This window comes from Lycorma delicatula, chromosome 4 (assembly GCF_047948215.1).
Source record: "Lycorma delicatula isolate Av1 chromosome 4, ASM4794821v1, whole genome shotgun sequence".
Lineage (NCBI taxonomy): Eukaryota > Metazoa > Arthropoda > Insecta > Hemiptera > Fulgoridae > Lycorma > Lycorma delicatula.
The window spans coordinates 154,445,218-154,458,344 of record NC_134458.1 but is presented as its reverse complement, the minus strand read 5'-3'; the positions used below and the strand labels follow the sequence as shown (position 1 = coordinate 154,458,344).

Genomic DNA, 13,127 nt, shown 5'->3' with positions numbered 1-13,127 from the left:
AAGTTTAACTTATCTAATAACTGTGTTTTGGTGGTTTATATTTCATATATAGATTTCTATTTTTCTAATTACAGTATTAGAACTGTATTTGTATTACCTTTATAAAATGTTTTAACACCATCCCACATGAGGGTGATGGTTTTTGTTGCAGTAAGTGTTTTCAACCAATTAGATATGAGAAATAAAATGAGTAAAATATCTTTTTTTTAGTTTATGCTATTAAAATAAGTACATGTCAATTCCAATCTGTTTTTTTCTTTTTTAATAAATTTTCTTTTTTGAGATACATGATCAATTCTAATATTTTAGGTAAAATTTTAGCAACATGGCACCATTAGTATTTTATACATAAAATATAGGTAACGAAAATATAACTTACCAACAATTATAAAGTGTTAAATCTATTCAAAGACTTTCGCATCTTCATCCATCACCAGGAATATGCAATTGATTAAGTTTAAAAATGTTTAAATGTTTTATATCATAACAATTGATTGCCATTGTATAAAAACGTCAGTACTAAAAGTATAGTAACAGTCAAAAGTAAAAACATGTAATGTCATTAAAGGAATCTCAATTGTTATGATAATATGAAATCAGAACAGTTTATGGAAATGATATGAAAACAGTTTAGCCAACCTAATAATCATTAATTAATGATTAGTACCTAATAATCTTACATCCATTCTCAGAACTATTCCTCCAGTATTTTCCGAAAAAAACTGTAAACCCAAAAAATTGCCAATGTCTGAGGCATTGTGATAGTGTCTTAGCCTTTCATCCAGGAGTCCCAGGTTTTAATCCTGGTCAGGAATGGCATTTTTCATATACTATTTTCAAAAATAATGCTTCTGACTCCATTTTTTTTGAGTTTCACAACAATTTTTTTGGTAACTACCGGAAATATTGTTCTGGGACCTATCTTTCATGAAAGATATTAAACCAGTAATTTTGCTCAATAATTTGTATCTGTAAAATTTTAGTGTAACATTATTTGAAATATAGGGAAGAAATCTAGACAAAATGTTTTACTAGGGAAGAAATCTAGACAAAATGTTTTACTAACCATAACTATAAAATAAGGCATTTCCAGATATATATATATATTTTTAAATGTTTATGAGCAGAATACAAAAATAAAGTAAAACAGAAACAACTTATATATTCGTGCATTTCATACACTTAATCTTGTTTGTAGTAATCCCTTTATGTTGGTTTCCCCCATCCCTTTTCTTATTTTTATCAACTTACACGTTTCATTATTGGTATTTCTTGTGAATACCATTTTTTCATGCAGGTTGCATTTTTTAAGCCAATCCCCATAAAAATAAATGTAAAATAAGATAAATACTTAAAAAAATACAAAACTTTTTCAAGAAAACAACAGATATTATAATTCTTTTTTAAATTACTACTTTTTGAAGTATTAGATTAAGGATCGGCCAACTGTTAACTTTTTTTTAATCTGTCACTACTTCAAAAAGTTGAAATAACAATAAGAAAAGTATTGTAAAATCTTAAATTTTTGTTTTAATCTTTACAAGAATATTTATTTATTGCATTTATTTGACTAAACAGAAGTATTATTAACATTTCAATATTACAAAATCCTGAACAAAAAATTAGTTTACAGTAATTTCTACAAATCATCAAAGCCTACCTCAGGATTGTTTTAACTTATTTCATTAATTAATAAAAACCAAATTAAATTTTACTGGTTTATTATATTTTCTCAGGTATTTCACTGGGAAGAAGAAATAAAAGGTACAATACTAAGTTCATTTTTTTGGGGTTATTTAGTAATGAACGTTCCAGCATCAATAATAACTTATAAATTTAATAATAAAATACTACTGACAGCAGTTATGCTTTCAAACAGTGCACTTTGTCTTCTTACACCAGTCATTGTAATTAAATTTGATTATATATCATTAATTGTAATTCGAGTGATGCAAGGTCTGTTACAGGTAAGCTAAAAATTATTAGTATGCAATAATAATAATAATAATAATAATAATAATAATAATAATAATAATAATAATAATAATAATAATAATAATTACAAGAATAATTATAATACGGAATAATTCCGTAATAATAATTATGGAGCAAGAACATTAAGGAATTACTAATTGCAAACATCCTGTCCATTTTATTCTAAATCAACGAGGACAGCGATGCGTATTTGTATGGACTCCAGGGCATGCTGGTATTACAGGTAATGAAAACGCAGACGAAGCTGCCAGAAAGGCAACAGTCTGCGATAATTTGGATGCATTTCCTGTAAGAGTGGCAGACGTTAAAAACGGTCTAACTAACATAGTAAGAAACAAATGGAGTACTGATTGGAGGAGATTAAATACCAAATTAAACTCTGTAAAAACTTCTCCATATAAATGGAAAAGCGACGTGAAATTGACTCGCCGTGAACAAGTAGCTGTGACCAGACTTAGAATCGGTCACACGCGATTAACAAATTCACATTTGTTAACCGGCGAAGAGAGACCAATGTGCGGTGTTTGTAATAAAACACTGACAATCAAGCATCTAATAGAAGAGTTTACAATATATAAGGACCTCAGAAAGAGGTTCCGTCTAAAAAATGACATTACTGCTTATCTGGATAATGGAAATGAAGAAAAAATAGTTGCTTTTTTACACGCCAGTGGACTTCTTAGAAGTCTGTAAAAGTAAAAAATCTAAAGCTGTGTTAAAGAATCTCTAAGAGGTAGTTTCATTTAAATGTGGAAGACTCTAAGCGTGGCACGTATAGTAACGGGAGGTAGCCCTCTTGCCTAGGCCATTTTGGCTCACCTGCAATCAAGAGCAGTGAGTCGGGGTGTGTACGACGATGGCATGGGGGACCCTCAAGGGTGGATTGAGGGCGCGAGGCTATGGGTGTACGCGGTGCATGCCTGTAGCCTGTTTATAAGAAGGATTCAACTACCACGGCACCCTGGCGCGACTGATATACTGCTCAACGGCGGTTCTGGTCGCCCCGAGGGTGCTTAAACAAACTATAAACGAGACTCGTAGAAGAAAGAAAGAAAGATATGGTATTGATAAGTTGAATTTTTAATTTCATGGTCTTTTGAGAACCTTATCTCAAATTTTAATATCGTGGCTCTTTACACCTCGTAAGTGTTATGTGTTGTACTTGTCTTTTGTGTCTTAATGTTTTGTGTAGTTTGTGCTTTTAAATAAAATGTAAGGGCCCTTTACACCCTTATATATGACGATCCAGATGGTGATACAAATTTCTTTTAAAGAATGTGACGAGGGCTAATGACCTTAGCAGTCGATGCCCGTAAAAATTCAGATAAAAAAAAATAATAACAATAATTATAATAATAATAAGCGGCAACAACTGTACTTACGTACATTATATATAGCTGGCTAACGGGGTTCCGTGTAAATTCCTCGGTTATGCTTTTTTAAGTTTGACCTGTTTCCAACCTCAGGTCACTAAACGGACTGGATTTTTCGGCTACCTGCAGGAAATGGAATAATAAACGATTTTGGAAATGGACTCATACCACTCTTAGAGCTGGCGATGTGGCGGCCAGGGTCAATGTTATTGCAGGTGTAACGGAGACCCTTCCGTTGTCCACATGCCCCCTGCGATGGCAAGCATGTAGCAATGGTGCCCATGTATGTCGGTGCATGGAAGCTCTGAAAGCTTCGGTGAGTAGGAGCCTGGAGTCAGTGCAGAGAATGAGCATCCGCTCTCTGCCAGGACATATGCCGGTTCCACCGGAGTACCGGATCGGACCTCCAAGGTTAGTAGCCCTGGAGTGGGGGTGTACCCCGGTGGCTAGCCTTGCTACAGAAGGGATTAACCGTTCATGAATATTGAACAATCAAACGTGGCAGAGGGTGCACGTAAACACCCTCGTTTAGAATCCTCCGATTCGCCACAAGCGAAGAGGAAGAAGAGTAAAGAGTGTGACAAAATCAAGAAAGATGCTGATAGAATCAATAAAGACTTACGTAAAAGCTTATTTGGCTATAGTGTACCTAAGCCAAGATTTTTAATTATTACAAAGGAGAATGGAAACTTTCAAAAAGTTAGTCCATTCTTAATCGCAAGAGAAATTACAAATTGTGCTGGTGGTCCCGTTAAAGAAATCCGAAAGACTTTTAATAGATTGCACGTCGAAACTATCAACGACGTGCAAAGCCAGAAAGTCCAGGCGTTGAAGAAGATCGGTGAATTTGCGGTTTCTGTCCAACCGCATAGCACACTGAACTCATCCAGAGGAGTTGTTGTTTGTCGCGATCTTCTTAATTGTACAGAAGAAGAAATTGTACAAGAAATGTCGAGTCAGGGAGTGACTTAGTGTCGCAGACTAACCATGCGAAGAAATGATGAAGTTGTTCCTTCGGCCTCGCATGTTTTAACATTTAATAGGCCGAATCTTCCTGAAAACGTACGAGCTGGCATCCATCGGCTTGATGTACGAGCTTTCATTCCGCAACCGAGCCGATGAGATGTTTTAAGTGTCAACGATTCGGACACACAGCAGCAAGATGTGAAGCGCAGGAAATATGTATATGTGGAGAGAAAACACATGAGGGGGACCCATGTAAAGACCCTCCAACCTGCGTTAACTGTAAAGGGCATCACAATTGTCGTTCAAGAAACTGCCCTACATATAAATTAGAAACAGCCATTCAGGAAGTTAAAACGCTTCAGAAGGTCAGTTATCCTGAAGCGAAGAAAATAGTTAATCAGCGTACACCACAACCATCGACTTCTTACGCAGAAGCAGCGGCTGCCCTTTCCACATCTAAAATTAATGTGGAGCAGTTGCTTAACACGATGGCACCAAGTCTTGCGACAATGATTGAAAGAATCATTGATTCAAAGATTGAGTCGACTCATCAGAGAAAACAAAGTAAAGATGAGAAGACTTCCCCGGACTGACGCCGTTGACACGAGAGACACACCAGCGCTGTTTAAAAAAACCAATTAAATCTGCGATTGAAAAGTCACCAACTTGCGTAAAAATTAAAAATCCTGATTTATCTGACGGAGAGAAACAGATCACTCCGTCATGTAGTCACAAACCAAAAGAAAATCTAACTCTACTGAAATGAAGGTGCAAGTTATTATAGAAAAAGCACCAGACGCAGATGAAATAAAAACTGCAACAATGGAGCCTCCAAAAGCTCAAAGAATAGCTTCAGCGAGAGCATCTATTGCAGCTGGACCCAGCACTGCAGTAGAGGTAGAATCCAGTTCATCAGCCGCGGAAAGTGCATCGCTTGCTAGTTTAGATTCAATAGCAACGATGTAAACTGCACCAACGATGTTTTTGTCTCCTGACGTCAGAACGTCACTGGCATCGGAAAGAGAGGAAGACGATGCCATGTCTGAGGCCCCAGATACGCTGTCAACAGAGGTTGAGGCCGTCAGAAGAATGGAGAAACGGTGCAAGAAAGGATGGCCGAAAGGAAAGCCTCGAAAGTAATAGTCTGGATTCGAAGTTAGAAGAACGTAAATTTTTGAACATTTTTGATTCATAAGAATGTGAATCATTGAACCTTTTTTTTTTGAAGTGGGATGGGGCTAATGACCAAAGTAGTCGATGCACCTAAAAACCTCACAAATAAAAAAAAAAAATTAATAATAATAATAATACAAGGGCTATTTATAAATTAACCTCCCTCCAGTTGAGTAATAAATATAAACAAAATAAATAGAAAAAATTTACTATATACAATAGTTACAAACATACTTATATTACTTCTCAACATAATCCCTGCTCAAATTCAGGTACTTGTATCAGGTGACAACAGCTTGTCCATTCTCTCTTAAAAGAGTGATACCATCAAAATACCCAACCTGAGTTCATTATTGCTTTTGAAATGTTGAATAGTCGGCCAACTCTTCAATTTTGTGAAGAAATAAAAATCTGAAAGTTGTCAAATCAGGGCTGTAAGGGGAATGGTAAAATATGTGCCAGTTAAACTTGTTTAGTACACCATTAATGTTAGCAGTGGTACGTGGCTGTGCTTTATCACGCAAAAATATGATCCCCTTTGTTGGCATTCCTTGCCATTTATTCTCTACTGCTCTCCTAAGGTTTGTGAATGCATTATAATAAATATCTATAATTATTGTTTTACCTGGTGCACCCATAATTTGAACTGTTCTTTTACATCAATATTGATGACTGGATCCACGTCTCATCCCCAGTAACAATAATATCAAAAAATTCAGTTCCTTTATTATGGTACCACTGAAGAAAAGTCAATGCTGCTTCAATTCTTTTGGTTTTGTGAGCATCTGTAAGTTGATCGGTACTCAACGGGGACCTTGAAATTTGAAAAAATTTTCACTAAGTTCTATAATTGTGAAGCAACACTTATCAAGAATGCAATGTCAAATCTCTTCAACAAGTTCATCACTCATACAAAGGAATGTCATCCTCGTCTTTACTCATCGGGAACATTCATTCGCCCTACCTTGAATTTCCTACACCATTCTCTCACAGAACCATCACTCATTACATTAGTACTCTAAACTACGAGCAGCTGACAGTAGATCTTGGGTGCATATTTCCTTTTACTTGTACAAAATGAATGATAAACGTACATAGCAACTGGTGGGAGCTACAGAAATAGCCTACATATTTCACCTAGTAGTACTCAAACTGTACAGAAAAAATGGTGACCGACTGTACGTGTGATATTTAAGTTTAGCTGATGTCTACTATGTATGCATTGTATTAGTATGGAAACCAATTTGTTCATAATGCCTGATCAGAGGTTAATTTTTAAATAGCCTATGTAAATTCATCTCATGCTTCCAAATTATGAAATAGAATTAATTTACAAAAGAACAAAATAATAGAAGGTTTACTAAATGAACACTAATCTGGTTTTCAGTAAAATCATGTAAACAATAATTAGTGTTAGGTTTAAAATTAATTTTAGTACACATATTTAAAAAAGCTGCTATAAAAAAAAAATGCCATTATAGATCTTGAAAAAGCATTTCACGATGCAATTGAATATTCAATATTTTAAGAAAAATAAAACTAAAATATAGAGATAGAAGAGTTATTTAAATTTTATAAAAATCAGCTACTTTATAAGAATAAAAAATGTGATGTGGTTGGTCACCAAATGACTTCCTTGTTTGCTTATTAAATTACATATATACTTTTTTAAAAGTACTTAAAATTTTATTTCACTAACAACTTTTGATTTTTTTTCATATTTTCTTTTTAGTTATTATTGAATTATTACTTACTGTCTGTACAATCAGAAGTTAATAATTATTAATAAATCAATGTATTTAAATTTAAAAACAAAGTAAGGAAATAAAGGTGGATTTGAACCAATGTGCCTTCCCCTTTTAAGATACAAATATTTCATTAATTAAAGTTATATTTGGCTATAAATCTGGAACCAATGAAAATAAGTGCCACTTATGATATATGGTTGAAAAGCTCTCAATGAGCTCTTATTACTCGGTTAAGAAAAAGTCCAACATCCAATTTTTTTTTATTTTGGGCCTTTTTGGAAACTTTTGGTCCAGTTGATTTCGATCAAAAGGGGAGGAGCACAACTAGATGTTACAACAGTCTTAAATCCAAAATTTCAACATTCTATTCGTTTTTGAGTTATGTGAGATACATAGGTACATATGTCATGCTGAAACTAGTCAAAATAGATTCAGGGATGGTCAAAATGTATATTTCCATTTAAATCTGTAAAAAGAATTTTTTTTTCGATTACAATACTTCCTTGTAGAAGGAAGTAAAAAGTAAAAAAAAGTAGTATGCAATACAGAATAGAGTGATACAAAGATGTAGACAGTCCCTTTTGCTTTTAATTTTTTTATGAATGATGCAATAAAGAAACTAAAGTAAAATAAAAATTTGAAAGCAGAACAAGAATCTAGAAATAAAAATAAAAATGTTAAGTTTAACTAATGATATTGTTATTTTGGCAGAAATTAACAGCGAATTAATTAGAAGTAATGAACAACATTGATTAACTGCTGGGAGAGAAATTTAGTTTCAAAGTAAATAAGAGTAGAACAAAAAAAATAATATGAAACAGAAAATAGAGAGATGAGAAGTTATTTATTAAGAAAGAATACAATATATTAGAAAGTAAACATTTTATTATTTTGGTGCTAAAATGACAGAGGATGGATATTATAAACAAGAAATGAAAAGGAGACCAGTATCCTTTTATATATATATTAGACCAGCCAGGAAAACTATTATACAATATAGAAAACTGCTGGTATCAAATATAAATTTTTGAATTACAAGGAGATTTCCAAAAATATTTTTATAAAGTGGAAAATTTAAACATGTTCCATTCACATAAGAAAAACATGGACCACTTTTTTGTTCCACAGCACATGATGAGGTAGTGTCTCTAAGTGCCTTTCATCTTGAAGTTTCTAGGTTCAAACCCCAGCCAGACTTAACATTTTTCACATGGTACAATATCCATTTCTTACTAAAAAAAGAAATGTTAGATATTCAAGCTAAAAGAATGGCATAGAATAAAAAGAAATAAGAGAAATGCATCAATTAACTGACTAAACAAGAAAAAAAATAAAAATATTAAATTTTTCAAGAGTTGTAAATAATAAATAATTATCTCCACATTTTATTAAATACTGTTGATTTCTATCACTTTTATTAATAATATTTCTTGTCATTTACAGGGATTCATTATGCCAACAATTCATAACTTACTGTCAAGATGGGTTCCACCAACTGAAAGAGCTAGAGCCGGTGCATTTGTCATAGGAGGTAAGGAACTCTTTTGTATAGTCCACATCTACCCATTAATTGCAATACAAGTATGTATAATTTTTAAAGGTAAAGCAATCTAAGAATAAATTGTTAAATACAATTAGATAAAAGGCAACTACAAAAAATGAGTAATTCCAAAGAATAATTTTATAAACAATGTGTTTTTCTCTGAGTAAATTACACATTATACTGTTTCATAAAAACTTGGACAAGGTTTCCAGTGTACTATAGTACAAAGTGTGGACCAAAAGTTACTAGATTATTTAAAAATAAATTACTCTTTTTTTGAGACCTTTTAGCCTCTATTCCTTTCATAATTATTGTACTATATGCCTGAGAGATTACAATGAACAAGTTCACTTTCAAAGAATGAAAATATGTAGTTTAATAAGAAAAAATCATTCAATAATTAGAATTCTTAGGTGTCACATGCTTTATAATGTCAGAAATTCATCTACAGTAATGTCTTTATTACTGCCCATTCTCAAAAGGGTTTTATTTCCCCAATTTGTTTCAATGTGTATCTACAAACTGTAAACATTCAAAATATAAAGCAAAGTTTTGAGAAGGAACCCAGAATTTAGACCCCAAGATATCCAACCAATTGGAAATGCTCCAAAAAATTGTTATGACATGTTTTAAGAATTTTAGTCAATGTTAATGACTTTCTAATAAATAATCTATTGAAGAAACAAAGATATCATCAAGGGGCAGTTTTTACTGATTTCACAAAATTCTTTTTACCTATTTTTCTTCTTTTTTTTTTGCGAAATTTGTGTAACAAGTTTTATAATCTTATTATTTGAAAAGTAGGTACTTCATTTACAAATAGCCTAAGAAAAATCCAGTAATGTAGAATCAGAGTAATTTGTAAAGAAATGTATGTAAAACAAAAATTATCATTTGACATTTAAAAATTTTGAATCTTTGTTTTCTATAACTTAAACTGTTTAATTTAAAATAATAACTTTCAAACTACAGAAAAGAGTCAATAACAAATGTTATAAGAAATCAATTGTCTAGAGATGTGTATTGTAATCTAGACAGATCATGACATGTTAAAACTTTCATTACTAACGTTTTCTCCTAGGTTTCTTAGTTCTTGTTAAGTTTTCCTTTAGTCTATCCTTCTTTTGCCTTTTTAGCATTCACTTCTGCTTTCTTATCTAAATAAGATTAGTATTTTCTTCTTGAAGTTTTTATGAAAATCACCATATTTCTTAAAACTGTTACTTTTTGTCCTTTCTCCCTACTCTTTACATTGTTTACATTGTAGCATATAACTTGGCAGGTCCCTTAACACTTTATGATACATTTTCCACAGTTAAAACACTTGTTTAAGAGGAGATGCTTTTAACTGAAGCAGTGCCAAGATGAAGTACAACACTGTAAAAGGTATATAAACCTTCATATATATTTTCAATTCCTATCAGTAGATGGAAAAACTTGTACAACCTAATAATGTCATTAGCTTCAGAAATATTGTTAGTAAACCTCTCCTTTCACTAATCATTGCTTACACTTCAAGTTGAATGTTTTCAGCATCATCTTCACTCATTCTGTAGAGTATTCTTTTTTTTTGTAAATTTCCCATCGATTAATACAATCAAGGGAAAATTTCCAAGTTTTAACATTTTTTCCTGATGTTCCAAAGGGTGAACATCCTCTAATAAACTTTCTAATCAGCTTCTTATATGAAGATTTATCAGTCATTATCCACTTCATAACTTCTTGAACATATTCATTACCCCCATTATCCCAATTTTATTTGTTTCTCTTTAAAAATCATGTCATTATCACAAACAAAAACATAATAATTTTCCAGATACTTAATAATCATCAATTTATTCTACAGTTTACCATTCAAAATTAATAGCAAAATAATTTCTCTCTAGATTTTCATGAGCTTTTTTATGTTAATTTTGAATTTTTTCCAAGCATTAATGAATATATATTTTATTCTAATACATATAAATCAATCCATTACATAGATCACCTCAAGAATAGGTAAGTGTACTTCTCCACTTATATAAAAGCTTGTTCACCATTTTTCTGAATGGATCAAAGAAAACATTAATGAAAATCTTGATCAGAATAATATCACAAGAGACACAGTTGCTCACAAAATTAAAAAAACTTCTTAAATTCTATACTAATATTTAAAAATAATTAATGTAAGAAATAATAATAGACTTTTTCTAAATAAACAATAAGTTGGAAGATGTTAATGAAAATTATCTGAGCACAACAAATTATCTGTTTACTTTAAATAAAGATGTAGAAAATTCAGGTTTTTTTTATAACTTTTTAGAAACTCAATAACAGGGTAATGCTTCTGTAAAAGAAAATTATTTTGCTTTAAATTAATTGTCAGGAAAATCTTTTAAATAGGTCAGCAGTTTATTACAAATGGCAAAGAGTCATACAAAGGTCATCCTCTCCTTCATTGAAGTATTGTGTAGAGTTACTCAAAAAAATTTGATATTAAATCTGTTATAGGTGGATTGCTTTTTTAAAAAATACATAAATATACAAGAGGCATTTAGAAAGTTTTCAACCTGTCAAAGAAAACAAGATTTTCAGAAATTTTTTTTCAGTGGTGTCACCTTGCAAATTCGCTATATTTAAACCAACAATTTTCCAAATTTGTAAGCCTCGGTGTAATGCAACTAGTCCAACTCTACAAAATAAGAGATTGTCAGCTTTTATTTCATCACTAAAGTGAATTTTTGACCAGTGAACCATTTCTTGGTTTGGAAAGAAGAAGTTATCTCTGGAACCCAAATAAAGTTAATACAGTGAATATGGAAGCACTTCAAAGCAAAAGCCATGGTATTTTACAGGAACAATCCAAAATATGCATGTGCATTATCGTGGTAAAAGAGTATTCTTTTTTTGTCAGATGTGGATGTTTAGCCTAAACAGCATCCTTTAATCAATCCATTAGTGAAGCGTAATACTCCTAAGTGATGGTCCTACCTTTTTCCAGGTAACTATGAACACTACACCATGAGAATCCTATAAAATCATAGCAATGACTTATCTTGCAGATGGAAAGGTTTTTTCTTTCTTCGGCACACTTTCAACTGCTCCCACCCATTGATTGTCTCTAGTGTACAATGGTGAATCCACGTTTCATCTACTGTTGTAAACGTTGAAGATTCAAGGTGAAATCACGTTTAAATAAGTCTAAAGACTCTTAAGTAGTGTTCAGACAAATGCATTTTTGGTAAACTGTTAACAAACCCAGCAACAGTTGAGTGGAAACCTTTTTCATACCCAAATCATGTAAAATGTAGTGGACATGGACTTTCGAAATATTTGTAATTTCAGCAAGCTTGTGTATCTTCAGTCAGGTCATTTAACACAGCATTGTGGGTTTTTTGATGATTTTCAGGTGAAGGAGTTTTTGGACATTCCAAGTGTTCATCAACTTGAATGGATGTATGTGCAATCTACGAGGGTCATTCAATAATTTTATTTTTTAGCGTTCTGCAATCCAATTTTTTCTTTCGGAGAGTGTACAACCATCAGAAATATTCTCTTGATGAACACAAACAATATGGCAGTAGTTGCATGAACCATGTGAGTTTTTACGCATGGGTGGAAAAGTTTAAAAGTGGCTGCAAAAGTATGATCAACAAACACTGCTTCAGGCATCCAGTAACAGTGTCGATCTCAGCATTAGATTCTCGTATTGATTCACTTATGCAAGAAGACTGATCACTTACATTTGAACAAATTGCTGAAAAATGTAGAATAAGTGTTGGCACATTCTGACCACCATAGGCGAAGACACACTCTGGCACCCCCTCTCTTCCTAGCCGTTATGGGCTTTACCAGAGGTCATCTTCAAAACCTCAACTTTTGACATATTCCAGTCTGCCTTGGCCAGGATGCCACTGATGCGAATGCCACGAGTGACATTCCAATTGGTGTACTACTATTTAATGAACTCAAAACAAAATACATCTTACCGAGTCTTAAAAAAGACTGAAAGGACCTAACTAAACAAAGGAACTGAAATACCTACCAAGTGTTGGCCCGACTCATTCCATCATTCAAAACAAACTGAACTATCGTAAGACTAGTGCAAAGTAGGTTATCAGAGAGCTTATTGTACCATCACAAAGCTGAGAGATTTCACATTTGCACCAAACTCAAAAATCGTTTCAGTAATGAGGGTGATGCATTTTTGGACAGGATTTTAACCTGTGTTGAAACTTGGATACATCATTTTGAACCAGAGTCCAAGTGTCAAAGCATGCAGTGGAAATGACCCTGAATTGCCTGTCCATAAGAAATTCAAAACGAATCCACTGGCTGGTAAGGTCATGT

General features: G+C 32.6%; 1 protein-coding gene across 5 annotated transcripts in view; it reads left to right on the top strand.

Moving 5' to 3' along the window:
• LOC142323984 (putative inorganic phosphate cotransporter) overlaps positions 1 to 13,127 on the top strand; it is a 65,281-nt gene that overhangs the window by 13,353 nt on the left and 38,801 nt on the right. For 4 of the 5 annotated variants that reach the window (XM_075364448.1, XM_075364451.1, XM_075364449.1 and 1 more), the window contains exons 3-4: positions 1,737 to 1,967; positions 8,699 to 8,786. In XM_075364448.1, the coding sequence (XP_075220563.1) occupies positions 1,737 to 1,967; positions 8,699 to 8,786 (319 nt within the window). The remainder of the gene's footprint in view (positions 1 to 1,736; positions 1,968 to 8,698; positions 8,787 to 13,127) is intronic. The other variant, XM_075364453.1, reaches the window with a different exon arrangement.